The sequence below is a fragment of the Pygocentrus nattereri genome, chromosome 30 (genome assembly GCF_015220715.1).
Source record: "Pygocentrus nattereri isolate fPygNat1 chromosome 30, fPygNat1.pri, whole genome shotgun sequence".
Taxonomy (NCBI): Eukaryota; Metazoa; Chordata; class Actinopteri; order Characiformes; family Serrasalmidae; genus Pygocentrus; species Pygocentrus nattereri.
Genome location: NC_051240.1, coordinates 19,318,472 through 19,332,950, shown reverse-complemented (window position 1 = coordinate 19,332,950; position 14,479 = coordinate 19,318,472). Strand labels below are relative to the sequence as shown.

General features: G+C 38.9%; 1 protein-coding gene across 15 annotated transcripts in view; it reads right to left on the bottom strand.

Moving 5' to 3' along the window:
- The window catches only part of dock9b (dedicator of cytokinesis 9b), a 143,160-nt gene that overhangs the window by 4,036 nt on the left and 124,645 nt on the right, over window positions 1-14,479 (bottom strand). For 10 of the 15 annotated variants that reach the window (XM_037536544.1, XM_037536553.1, XM_037536556.1 and 7 more), the window contains 6 exons: window positions 12,250-12,356; window positions 9,993-10,115; window positions 8,554-8,667; window positions 7,217-7,222; window positions 4,576-4,722; window positions 3,573-3,783 (listed from right to left, as the gene is read on the bottom strand). In XM_037536544.1, coding sequence (XP_037392441.1) covers window positions 3,573-3,783; window positions 4,576-4,722; window positions 7,217-7,222; window positions 8,554-8,667; window positions 9,993-10,115; window positions 12,250-12,356 — 708 coding nt within the window. The remainder of the gene's footprint in view (window positions 1-3,572; window positions 3,784-4,575; window positions 4,723-7,216; window positions 7,223-8,553; window positions 8,668-9,992; window positions 10,116-12,249; window positions 12,357-14,479) is intronic. The other 5 variants (XM_037536552.1, XM_037536555.1, XM_037536542.1 and 2 more) reach the window with 1 other exon arrangement.

Sequence of the window (14,479 nt, the reverse complement as noted above, 5' to 3'; positions counted from 1 at the left end):
TGAACATGTAACAGTTACATAAATATGTATCAATTCATATACGGATTATAGAGTGAAATGTTTAAAATGCTAAAAAATTAAATGATCAGCCAAAGCAGGAGTTTTACATATCAGTGCAACCAGATCAAACCTGAATTTCACATGTCCAGTCATGATGTAAGATCTATCATAAAAACCTTCAGTCATGTGAGTCCTAAAATGAGGAAACTACTTATTTCTAGGGATGTCACGTAATTTGAGTGCTTCTTATCTCACTTTAAAAGTACATGCTGTGGTTATAAAACAATAAACAGGTAAGCCTGCTGCTCCTGCTGAAGGAAACGTTACAATCAGATTCAGAGTTACAGCTCTAGGTGTACAAACACATGCTATATAAAGTACTGTGCAGAAGTCAGAGACCACAATTCGTTGATTTAATTTACAGTCAAATGGTCATTAAGTACAAGTTGTTCGTGCAGATATGAGATTATACTGTATATATACTATAGAAACTATATACTATGTTCTATATACTATAGAAAGCATTTGCATAAGAAAGAGAGAAATCAAAGGAAAACTGGTGAAAAAAAAACAGGAGTTTCCAAAGCTTGAGCTCAAAAAAAGATTAAAGTATATAGAGAATTTGGGACTCTTAACAACTGTGCAAAGCCTGGCAGGCTGCCAAAACTGTCATTATCAGATAAGCAGTACTTAAAGCTTTCAGCTTTGAGGGATACAAACCTCAATTCCAAACAATTGGGACAGTAAGTCAAATACCGATCAAAACAGAAAGCAATTACATTCTGCGCTAAACTGAAAAGAGTATAAAACCTGATATTTGATCCAGAGAATCAGACTTTTCAGGAGCATTCAGCCTTAATCAGCCAGTTCATCTAAGGGTAAAGATAAGCTTCACTGGGAGCACAGACAGGTCATATAATTATTGGAGCCATGCCAGCGTGTGAGCCTTTGATTAAGTATCAGGTATCAGCAAAACTGATAACTGGTCAAAGGTTCAGGGACGCTGGGTTAATCAAGAAATCTGGCAAAAATGTGATGTGTTCAGCATGAAAGGTGCCTGACTAGGAAAGGCCTGGCTATATTAATGCAGTGAGGTCTTTCACATAAATGCCTGTATTCAACTGACCTACTTGGTCATGTGTGTTTATATTATAATACACATGGACTAAGTGTAATCTGTGGCCAACTCTTGTTAAGGCATGAACACAGCACTCTGGCATTGAACCTGAAGTCCGCAATCTTAATACAAAAGCCTAGTTTGAACCAAGCACTTGGCAATTTATGAAGCAACTACTGCTGTCAACCAAGAGTGATTGGCTGAGTCGTGTTTTACTGGTAGAAATGAAGCTTGAACTCAACAAAGCAGAAAACGCTATGTTTCGTATTAAAACTGGACCCAAGTGTTACAGTAGATGTACTGGGATCAGCATAAAATCACTCTAGAGACTGTAATATAGCACCAACTGCTCTAAGTGAAGTCTTAAGTCATAACCACCTTAATCTTGGCACCAGTTTTGCAAGGACTGAATATTAAAAGTTGAGTGTAATGACAGGTTGAAAGGTTGGTTGCAATAACTTCCATTTTCTTCCACATCCAGTGTGACTGATTTGGCCAATGTCCTTTAAGAGGAAAGTTTCATTCGAAACTGAAGGTCATATTAATCCAGATGATCTTGCATTGCGTAAAAATTCTGACTTAGAGCCACTTCAATATTGCAGTAATTGAACTGGGAACCAGTATGAAGTCAGCCACAGGGCAGTCTTACAAGGCAGATCTCTGACTGTTGTGAGAGAGTCTGTGAGCATTTGTTGCTCAACATGGACATTAACTACCTACTTTGTTTGGAAAGGTTTATTTGAAACCAAAGACCTCCTTTGTTTTAACTTGATTTGCAGGGGCAGAGGACTGTCAGCATGGGTCTATAGCAAAAACAGACCTGCATGAAGCAAAGTGGTACTTGTTGGCAAACTGCTAAGCAGTGGTGGACAGTAACTGAGTAACTGAGTATCTGAGTAACTGAGTAACTGAGTATCTGAGTAACTGAGTATCTGAGTAAATGTAATGAGTTTCTGTACTTTAGTATTTTTGGTGTATCTGTACTGAAGTTTCTCCGTTCTGGGGACTTTTTCCTTTCACTCCACTACATTTCAGAGTCTAATATCCGACTTTTTCCTCCTACATTTTGAGAAATCTGTGGTTCCTTTTGGTTTCTGTGTGTATAAAAACGTAACATGTCAAAACGAAAGAAGCGCAAAGCCAGAGCACCAATCAGGGCCCAGCGGTCACTTTGTTTAGAGCTGGTTTTGACCTGTTGGTCATACCGACCCAGTGCAGCACGCGGTTCAACGTCAGCGCAGCAGCGTAAAACTTTGGGAGAGTCTGTTCAACATAAATGATGAACTAACCTAACTTTGTGTAAATAGAGCTCAATATAGAAATATGTCCACATATGCAGTCGAGACTGACGCGGCTTTTTTCTGAATTTCTACAAACACCATTTCATTTTATAGTAAATGAGTTTGGGCTGGTTTATGTTTATGAACAGACGCCTACAGATCAACATAGTAAAGGAGCTCATCTGTGATCCTGAGTTTAAAGTTAAACAAGTTTAAATTGAATAAAAACTACTTTTAATGACATTCTATTAAAATACTGGTGTTACAAGAGTGACACTGGAGTATTTTCAGCTAAAATGAGTTGATAAAGTAAGAATTTTGTTAGAAAAATGATAACAGGACATTACAGCCATATGATGGAGATGCCACCTCATCCTCATCTCATCAGACTCACTCTGATCCTCTGCACCTTCAATCTAGCAAATCTGTACCTGCACACTGTACCTGCATCTAATCTACCTCAAACTAACTGCACATACAGAATGTGTACAGTAGCACATTTCATAGTTTTTTTCATAACTTATTACTGTACAACTGTACATTGGAATAGTGCAATGCTAGTGTATATTGTGTGTATGTATATATTCAGAGTCAGTGTATATATATATATATATATCCTTTTCTTCTTAGATATTTATATATATATATATATATTTGTATTTAAATTCTATGATTTATGATTTATCCTAAGATTTTCACTCAAAAAACGTGATTTGATTCAATGAATCTTTTAGTACTTTTACTTTATGCTTAAGTACATTTGAAGGCAAATACTTTTGTACTTTTACTCAAGTGGAGGTCTAAAGGGAGGAACTTCTACTTTTACTGGAGGAATATTTTACCTTGGGGGTCTCTACTTTAACTCAAGTAGATGGTTTGTGTACTTCATCCACCACTGCTACTAATATACCTTCAATGCTTCAAACAAAGCTCTGGAATAACGTTTACAGACCGGATGCCATGGATTTCCAACTCCAGCACTAGCTTGATAGCATTCAGCAGGACAAAATTTGTTTCCTGTTAGACAGGTAAAAATCAGCCAATCAAGAAGCACCTCACTGAGACTAGACACTGGATGGGTCTCAATTCTGTAGTAGCTGCTCTGTATTTAGTATTTAATCAACGACCTGAATACTGTAATAACTGTTCAAGAATCAGACATGATGTCCACTCACTGGTGAGCACAGTCCTGCGCTTGCACTGCTCGTCCACACCGCCGTGCCTTTTGCCTGACACAGTGAAGGGTGTTTCGAACACAAAGCGCCGGATATTGTGGCTCCTCTCAAAATCGGTGCGTCTCTCTTCCAGCTCTTTCTCTTCCAGGTAGGGAGTCACATGTGTCACCTGGATGTAGGCAAATTTGGCCTCCAGGTCTTTAGGATTAACCTAGGCAAGACATGAGATACAATCAGGTCATCTATTTCAAAAGGTGGAGAAAGGTGGAGTTCAACAAAATGACAGTCTCGTGTTAAAAGGTGTTTGCCTCACCTGTGATAAAAGCCATATTAAAATGGGTCTTATTGTGTGAATTAAGTATTGAGGGATGTGTTTGTGCATGTGCTCTGACAGCAGATAAATGTATACCTACCCTAACTGAGGATGCACATACAAGATGCTGTGTAAAATGTAAATAATAATAGAATGCAATGATTTGTAAATCTCTCAGACCCATAATTTTTTCACAATAGGACACAGAACACATCAGGTGTTAAAACTGAGACATTTTACCACTTCATGAAAAACATTAACTCATTCAGAACTTGATGGCAGCAACGCGTCCTAAAAAAGTTGGGATAGGGGCAACAAAAGGCTGGAAAGCATGTGGTACTAATACAGCTGGAGGAACAATTTGCAACTAACTCACATGTCTGTCCACAAATGCAAGTTAAAGCTGTATCATGCAAAGAAGAAGGCATATGTCAAAACGATCCAGAAATGCTGCCGTCTTCTCTGGGCCGAAGCTCATTTTAATGGACTGAGGCAAAACGGAAAACTTCTGTGGTCAGATGAATCAAAACTTGAAATTCTTCTTGGAAACCACATTCAATATCTGATATGTGTTCTGTTGTGAATTAAATATGAGTCTACGAGATTTGCATCCCAACTTTTTTGTAATTGGGGTTGTATTTGTGAGTGGTATCATGATGAAGTGCGTTTTCTTCATATCTTTGCCCTCACCCTTCCGGAGTCTTGGATCATTTTGACGTTCTCCTGGCCGAACTTGTCGGAATAGAGTTTGAGTAGTCGCTGTGAGATCTCAGACAGAGGAGTAAATTTGGGCTCCTTATAGATATACTCCTTCCCATCTTCATCTTCAAAGAAACCCTAAACACAGCCAATTCACATGGCTCAGTCCCACTGTGGTTGTGGTAACCGTTCCACCGGTTAATCCAAAATTCTGCATAACTGAGATGTAAACAAAGTCTCACAGAAGGTTTTGCGTGTAATAGGAACCAAAAATCAAGATATCTATAATGCAAATATAGTGCATCCAAAATGATCAGTGAATGTACAGCTGTCTTCTGAGTTTTTATAAATAATGTTGGCAAAGGTAAAATAATGGTAACTCCAAAAAATGTACGTCGAAAATATGTTTTAAGTCAAAGCCTTATCTCAAATATTTCCTAAAACAATGTCTCATGCATCAGATAACATGCATAACAATTTCCTGCAATAGCTTTCTGTGAGAGAGCCTTCATTTCTGACATTTGGTTCCCATCGGCTCCTTTGTAAAACATTCTCACTAGAACGGCACATTTCACTTTAAACTAATCTGAATGACTTTGTGTGCATCTTAACAGTTTAATGATGCAGAAAACCGGTGGAATAAAAGCAAAAGCAAGTAACAACACGCATGAAAATGACAACGGCTCATTGAGTTCATTGAGGTACTGACTTATCCATGCTTCCACAGCAATGCACCCATTCACAGCAACTGTTGCCACATTGGACAAGCTTTACAGAATGTTGGAAGAAATCTCATTCGTTCTAATGGGAAAGTGTAGCAAACAATTCAGTTTTTGGCAAACTACTACATTTAGAGGGCGTTATTCATTTTACATGATACTTATTTCATATATGTGTAAGATTTCATGCTCTTACTAAGTGGTGGCAAATTCACTAGCATATTAGTGTGTTATTGCAGTTTTGACTCGCTACTACAATGTAATCCAGCTCTGTAGCATTTTATACCAGACAGTCAACGTTATGTAGTGTCCCAGAGTGAACGTGTCCCTGTCTAACTTGTTTTGTCAAACCAGCTCCACCCCCTTGTCAACAGTCTCACCCATACGTACTGTCTGTGTATATATATATATATATATATATATATATATATATATCCTTTTATGTTCCCTCTATCTTTACCCTTCATTGTTAGTATTACCACATTTGTGCACATGCATTTCATTTACTGTCAGTGCTGGCTCTACATAATGAGCGACATAAGCAGCTGCTTAGGGCCTCATGGCCACTGGGGCAGTGCTAACAACATCTGGGTTATTACAGTACCATTATGTTTCCTGAGATACTGGAGTGAGAAGAAAAAAGCAACTGTCTCAAAAAATAAGGTATGCATCTGTAGCCTAAGAAAAAAGAAGATAGCTTAGAGACAAAGGTATGCTTTGTATTTCTGTAGTGTTAATGTTATGGGATATATTTTGGTTTGTAGTTGAACAACAAGAAGTTGATCTGGAGTCTGTCTAATAAAGCAGATTCAATTCACACAGGCTTTGAGACAAAGTTTTGGCTTCACAAAACCCAGACACGGTTAACATGTTTTACAATGGCCAGTTATAAATTTAGATGGCAGTCATCGTTATTTAGTTAGCCTTTCATTTACAGCACATCAACTAGCAAGATGGGGGGCCCTCCCCAAATAATCCTGCATCCCCCATCTCCGATGTTGCAGTGATTGGGTGCTACAATTTACCATTAAGTTTGAAGGGAATTTTGCAAACATTGTGTTTTGCTTGTCCAACCTAGCAGCGGTTGCTACCCAAGAAAGTTTTCTGGGGCATGGAAAAGTCAACTGATGAAAAACCATCAATCAACCAATGAACAGCAAAATGGAAATTAGAAATACTTTAAAGCAACTCCAGCACCCAAGGTTCCCAAGGTTACCCAACAGATGTTCTAATGTTTGCAATCCAAGAAAAAACACATCTGATTCAACCAATTTATGGCTTGATGTGCGCTTTAGGTTACCTTGACCTGGAGCTTCCTCGTTGTGTTTTAGTGTCCATTTCTAAAGCTGCCAGCCTGCATGTGTTATTGCAAGCTTTCAGAAGCACTAACACTGGGCAGTGAAAAGAGCACTTAGCTGGCACTCAACCCTTACAATACAGACCTTCTCTCCCACCATCTGACAGTAGCAGAGTGGTTCCATGGGTCATAAACCCATTACTGGCTCAGAAAGCCTAATGGCCAAAGTACAGGCTAAAGGGCTGATTAAAGTGTTGGCGCTTTTTAAAGATGGCCATCAGTAAGAGAGTTTCCATTTTTAAGTGACAGCTGAGATGACAGGACGAATGAGAGCAAAAGAAGCAGATGAAACAACTTTTTAAATTTTTTAAAAATGTATGATGTTTGACGGTGAGTGAATGGAGCTTGCACAAAGAAAAGGGGTCCTCTCTTCTCTTTGGAATGAAGCATGCTGCAGAGGTTCAGGAGCAAAATCTGGGTTGGAAATGAGTTAGTAAGATATGGTTCAAACACACACACACACACACACACACACACACACACACACACACACACACACACACACACACACACACACACACACACACATATACACACATTTTGCAGCAGCACTTACCGCAGCCTTAGGGAAGAAGAGAGAGCAGAGAAGATCTGATTAACCCACAGCATAGAGGAAAGCATTCAGGCAATATTCACACTGCAGGTAAAAGTGGCCCAAACCTGATCCTGTCCTTAGTATGTGTTGCTGATTTGTTTTTTTTTGTGTGTGTGTGTGTGTGTGTGTGTGTGTGTGTGTGTGTGTGAGACAGTTTGTAAAAGCAAACATAATAAATCTGACGTTCACAATTGCGATTTGGGGACGGCAGTACTGCTCAATATTAAACCTGCCACCGCAGTGACGCACACTCCCTACACTGTCTGTCAGTAGGGCAGTGACCCCCTTGTTACTGCAGTAACACTGACGTGGTGGTGGTGTGTTAGTGTGTGTTGTGCTGGTCTGAGTGGATCAGACACAGCAGTGCTGCTGGAGTTTTTAAACACCTCAGTGTCACTGCTGGACTGAGAATAGTCCACCAACCAAAATATCCAGCCCACAGTGTCCTGTGACCACTGATGAAGGACTAGAGGATGACCAACACAAACTGTGCAGCAGCAGATGAGCTGTCGTCTCTGACTTTACATCTACAAGATGGACCGACAAGGTAGGAGTGTCTAATAGAGTGGACAGTGAGTGGACACAGTGTTTAAAAACTCCAGCAGCGCTGCTGTCTGATCCACTCGTCACTCGATCACACACTAACACATCACCTGCGTTACTGCAGTGCTGAGAATGATCCACCATCCAAATAGTACTTGCTCTGTGAGGGTCCATGGGGGTCCTGACCACTGAAGAACAGGGTAACAGAGTATCAGAGAAACAGATGGACTACAGTCTGTAACTGTAGAACTACAGAGTGCAGCTATACAGTAAGTGGAGCTGATAAGATGGACAGTGAGCGCAGAAACAAGGAGGTGGTCATAATGTTATGTCTGATTGGTGTGTGTATTGCTGCTTTTGTGCTTTGGAGTTTTCGTCCCTTTTTTAGCTTTCTTTTTCATGAAAATGTACAACAATGCACAGAAATGAGTGTGATCTGTTCAGACATCAGATAAAGATCACATTACAAAGACAAGGTGAGCAACCAAACAACCAAACAACCAAACAGCCAAACCTTTTACCTGCAGTCTAATTGCAGCCTTCGACACATTTTACTCCACAGACAAGCTTTATCAGCCAACATGCAGGACAAAGGACCCTAACTATTTAGGCTAGTTAGGACACTACGCATTTTATTCTAGTAATTAGCCTTGGTTAATAATTTATAACCTTTTTTGTAAATGACTGTCATCAAATTGTGTTTCCTAATAAACACAGTCAGTTAAACCTTCATGTCAGAGCCTGAAATGCCGTACCTGACCAAAAAAGGCCACTCTGAAGAATGTGCCCAGCAGCCGTTTCCCAGAGTGCATCACTTCCATGACTTTAGTGTAGGCCCGATGTAACGTGTCATACAAGTGAGCCAGTTTCTACACACGGGTAAGATAAATATGAGACATTACATTAGAAAACCACAAGATCAAAGAAAGATGTTACAAGATCAAAGAAATATTTACAGGACATTCTATTAATTGCAATCAAAAAAGCAGTAACAATGAAGTGGCTGTCTCCTGGCCCCCCATAGTGGATGACCAGGTCAATGAAATATATGTGATGGAAAAAATGTAACTGAAGATGACAAAATATGTTAAATTATGGTTAAACTGAGTCAGTTATATGAAGTCTATAAGGCCAAGGTTTGTACAGACACAATCTGAGTGAGTACTCCCCCTTTCCCCCTGACATTCATTTATTTATTTTATTTTATTTTTCCCCTTTCGTTTATCTTTTCACCCCCAGGTGTCTTCTCAAGTTTTAATGTGTATAGTTATTTATTCATTTATTTATTTTTAAAAATAGGGAGCGCTATGGGTTACAAGCTGTATGAAAGTATATATTATTGGAAATTAACACAGGCATGGAATTGTGTGTTGTCATTGCATGCTTTCGAATGTCTCCTGTGGTAGAACGGACTGGAAGTGGCCTGGAGGTTACCGTTTTGGCACGTTTAGGAGAAGTTCCAGCAGAAGGCTGGTTACATGATTCTCTTTCCCCGCTTCTTTATTGCACACATGCTATCAAATATCCAAACAGCACAATAAAAGATCCATCACCATGGCACTTGCATGCAATTATTTACACCAAAAAATAAATAAATAAGACTCAAACGCATGACAGGCATTGTGTTACTCTTCCTTGACTATTCCCACTTAATGTCCCCCTCTACTTTAAGCTACACATCACATCAGCCATCATACTTGCAGCATTTAGACCCCCTGTACCAGGACTTTGCCTCTCCTTAAATACCTCTAGCCCCTCCCAGTGGACTAAACCAAAATTATATTCAGGTATTTGTAAGGCAAAACGTTCCCATACACAATACACACATAATCAGCATTTCCTTCAAGTACATATATCTGCTGATGTCACTCAAGACCCGTGTTCAGTACTAGTAATTAATTCATTAACAGTTTTGTTTTTCTTTTTCCCGGGTTGATGCCATGCATCCCCTTGTCCCTGTGTCCCTCCCAGGCCTGCAGACCTAGAAGAGGACCGAATGACCTGCGCCGTCACTCTTTCCAGGAAACAGGTAAGGAACTGTCTCTTTACATTAATTAAAATAAAAGGCTCGGTCACACCTTCGTCTCTTTTAGTCTTGTTCATGGCTGCTGCTGATGTGCTAGATCAGCCAGTGTCATCACATCTTCCTTTAAAAAATACAACAAAAAAAAGAAAGCCAGGAATGGACGTGTACCTCAAAGTCCCTGCGCTGTTCGTAGATGGGGATAATGAGTCTGTAGATGTCAGAGATGAGCTCGTAACGCTCAGCCTTCCATAAACCATCAGCACACTCCTCTAACAACTCCATCAATACCTCCTAAAAACACAGCACGTGTTAGATACACAACAAAACATAGCAGAAGCAGGGATGGGCAATATGATCATATATAATAATCATGGTAAATGACTAATTACATCGCTACTGAACATAACATTGATGACATCATTGTTTAAACAACACTGAACAACTGCATGTTTGAATAAAAAAGAATGAGCACTGTTTAAATTATTATAAAGGGTGATTCAAAAAGGTTCATCCGATCTCAAAATGATTTATTTCACTTGTAAATCATTACAGAACAATGCAGTAAACTGTAAATGGTTTTAATGAGCATAAAGTTTATGATGTAATTACACAAGTGCTCAGTATGAACTGGATTGAGCGTGTTGGAGATCATCCAGTGCTGTGGAACCAACGAGGAACGCTCTGAGCTGTTGGAGGTTCATTGCTGATGAAAACTACACTGCTCAGTTATGATTGATTCACTCTTATTGACGTGGAGAACGCTGAACGCTTTCTGATCAGGGGCCTCATCTCCTCTCAGACTGAGGGGAGCTGATCTTCCACTGACAGTCAGAAACTCTATGACCACCTCTTTCACTTGGATTGGTTCCTAGTCTACTGGTTGTAAAAATACGGTGCTTTGAAATCGGATTGATCTTTTGGAATCACGCTGTAGTATAAACATAAACAGGCAAAATCTCTCTACTAGTAGGCTGCCACTGTTGCACTATGATGCTGTCATATAGTTACTCTGGACTTTAGACGGAAGGCAATTTTTCTCTCTTTTTTCCAGCTAAACATGGAATGATATATTAAAGTTAAAAAGTTGGTATTTATTTCCGTTCCTTACCCAGTAAGCAAGAGACAGCAACCGTTTGACGCCAACAAATGGCAACCTTCCAAAAGGTCTATTTTTAATAGTAGATTAAGTATTTTGCTTGGTTTGTGCAACATATTCTAACAGTATAAGACATGAGCACCACACCTGTTCACATGTACACATGTTTCAACAGTTAGGGTTCCCTTTAAATGAGGCACTACTGGGGATTTTCATCTGTTGTAAACTTATCAAACTTCAGAAAAACTAAATAATGTGATGCATATCGCTGCAAAACCTTCTATCTACAAAATGGTGACTTTACAGGAGAGGGAAAAAACCGACTTTACTTTTAATGTAAGTCAATGGAACCGGACATTTTACCAAGTCATTTTGGGCCGTTTCCTTTAGTTCATTCATCATGAAATTTACAAACAATGTAAAGGGCAACAGGCATTTTCAAATTAAGTCAAAAACTGAAAAGAGATGGAGATACGAGGTTTTGCTCTGACAACAGCGATATCGTGTTCTATTCTTTGCCATATCACCCACCCCTAAACAAAATATCCATTATTATCATCCAAATCAGCAAACAGTCAGCAAAGTATATACGTAATCACCAACATTTGAAATAATAATTAAGGACACTATTTATTTATTTACATATTTATTAATTGGACAAATTCAGAAGAACTTTGTACTGCCTATTACAGTACTGTTCTGTATCCAGGCTCCTAACAGCAGCTTCTCCAAAGCTTTTTCTCCAGCACAGCTCAAGTAAGTGAGCCCAGTGAGCTGGCTGTGGTAACTGAGCTCATCCATAAGCCCGAGGCTAAATGGGGGCTAATAACCGCAGATCATGTGACATATAGTACAGGTCATTAGACACGTGATGACCAGAAAGTGCCAGATGGAGTATAAAAAATGGACAATGCATTTCTCCCACAGAAGCATCTGTTAAAAATTATGTTTGCAAGAATTTTTAAAAAATATCTTCATGATAAGAAATTATTTATGCATTATTAAATTGTGCAATATAATTATGATTCTGTTGCTTTTTAAAAGAAATAAAAAAAGGCGTCGTCAAATTTATAACCAAGATAAGATAAACCTCAAGGCTCCCTGTTACATTATCTACACAACTCCTGCCTTTGCTCTTCTCCATCACTGACGCACATGGTTCAGAGCCATCGACACGCACTGCGATAAGATAAGCGCCCTCGGATCATTTCCTATAATAAGATTCTAATTATTACATTTCATTGGGGTCAATCTGAGGCAGATTGAGAGATTTATTGTGAGTGGGAGAGGTTCAAGTCTGCGGCTCTGGGGTTCATGGGCGGGGCAAACCTCGTTGAAGTGCACGTCCTGCATGCCCACGTCCTCCATCATGGCCGCTTCCTCGTCAATGTTGGGAGTGATGACACGGAACGCTGAGCAGCCCTGACGGAACATTCCTGTGATGGAGCGAGATCCGGAGCAGTGATGTTAGACAATCAGTTGATGGACTGCGATTGGGATCAGGCTTCGTAAAGCAATAACAAGCGATTCACTGCACTCTAATTATCCTGTGAGGACTTTCATACTGATACTGATGCTGTGACAGAGTCATGTATATTTTCTCTGGCCTTTAAGTAAAATGAGGATCCTACTAATGCTTATAGCATTTTTGAGTCATTCTGTGGAAAATATTTGTGTCCCTAGCGTTTACCAATATATTATAACTTGGAAAACATGTTAGGGTTATAATTTATGCATATTTTTAAATACAAAACAAGTTATTTTAATAAGTATACCTTCTTCAGCCATCAATTCAGCAATATTGCTTTTTAAGTCAATCATATAGAATTCAAAGCACCACAGAAGTGCTCGTCCTCACAGTCTTGTGTGAAGGGTGAGGCCTTATTTTGGGGTAAAAAACGTTTTTCTGAAATTTTAACTGCAATAATCTATACACGACTATGAAATATACGATTTAAATGACGTAAAGAAACAAAATATTATAAATATAAAAAGCCAAATAAATACTATAAAATATATAATAAGAGTTGTGGGTCCCAGGAGTCGTGTCACTGGTGTTAATGCCTAACAAAAAATCTCTTATTTTGAAATAAAAGTCACACTGATGACATCACTCAACTTCTTTTTACCCGTTTTCTGAGGATCTGTGAAGAAAAGCACAGGGCGAGTCCACTGTGTCTTTCAGTTCTCACAGATTTTCTCAGTCAGCTCATGATTTCATATGAAGCTTTTAGCTGAAGACAAATGGCACCAGTGACAACCAGCAACACCAGTGGTTTCTATGGATCGATAAAAAGTGGATGTTTCTGTAGAAATACACTCATGTTTATTTTTAAGTAAAGTGAGTTTCTTTTTGCTTCTTATAAGATTAATGAACCACAGCAGTGATGCCAAAACACTGAAATGTATGTTATGTATATTTTATTTCATTTAATTTTCATAAAACGGACAGTCGTTTTTTACTGAAGGTTCTGGCACTCAAAACTTTCGCATCTTGGAGTCACGTCTTTCCTTTTGGTATCAAGATTTGTGTTACCAACCAAGTTACTTTAATACTGAAATCAAAAACTGCACTTATTCAATATCAAATTTCAATACCTGAGCGTCAGTCTTGGAGTCTGTGAGCCATGCTTGTTCCTAAATCCTAAATCCTACATTCTGTATGCATATTAACACCAGCACTTTTTGATTAGTGTATAATTTGATGCAGTAAGTAAATATAACCACTTTCAGCGTCTCACACGGGATCAAAATTCCAGTTACAATCGTCTTTATCCAGCTGTAAACTTCATATATTGCATAACACGCACATGTTTAAGTTAAAGGCCTTATCAGAGGAATTCAGTAAATTCCACATTGCTGTGTGGAAATGACCCTTGCACACGTTTATGGGCACATGTGAGCATATGTTTACATGTGTGTGAGAGAGAGAGAGAGAATGTGTACAGGTGTCGCAACCTGTTTCATTCCCAGAAGCAGAAACCAACTTAGTTTCGATGGATTTGTGCCTTCCTACGTTTTTTTCAGCTTATAATATTCTTACTTCCACTCTAGTATATTTGTGAGAACAGGAATCTGCTTTATGCACAGTTAGATTTTTGGCACTAACATTCAGCCTCTGATTCCTCTTTGTGTTCACCTTCACTGTGCAACCTTGTTGACAGCATCTGTCCTGCTTTGTGGTTGGTAGCACATCTGACTTTGGAGGTTTATTGTTTTAGACCAATAGTCTAAAACAGAAAGAGAATCAAGTCAAACAACGTCCAGTTCCTGCGCCGATTTATGCTGGATGTACTTTTCAATGCTGTTCCTAAAGTTGCTGAGTACTTACAGAGGAATTCCATTGATTTCTGAAAATTTCCTGCAGAATTAAATTATTGTTTATTATTTTTATAAATTATTGTAAACTTACTGAGTAAAAACTGTTCACAGTGGTGGTGATTGGAACCAGACGACCAAAGTGTTTAATGCCAAAAATAAAGCTCTCTGACAGAACGATTTTACATGAAATGGTTTTTAATATGCTGTGTGATGCTTCAAGCATGGTTTTATGATAGTT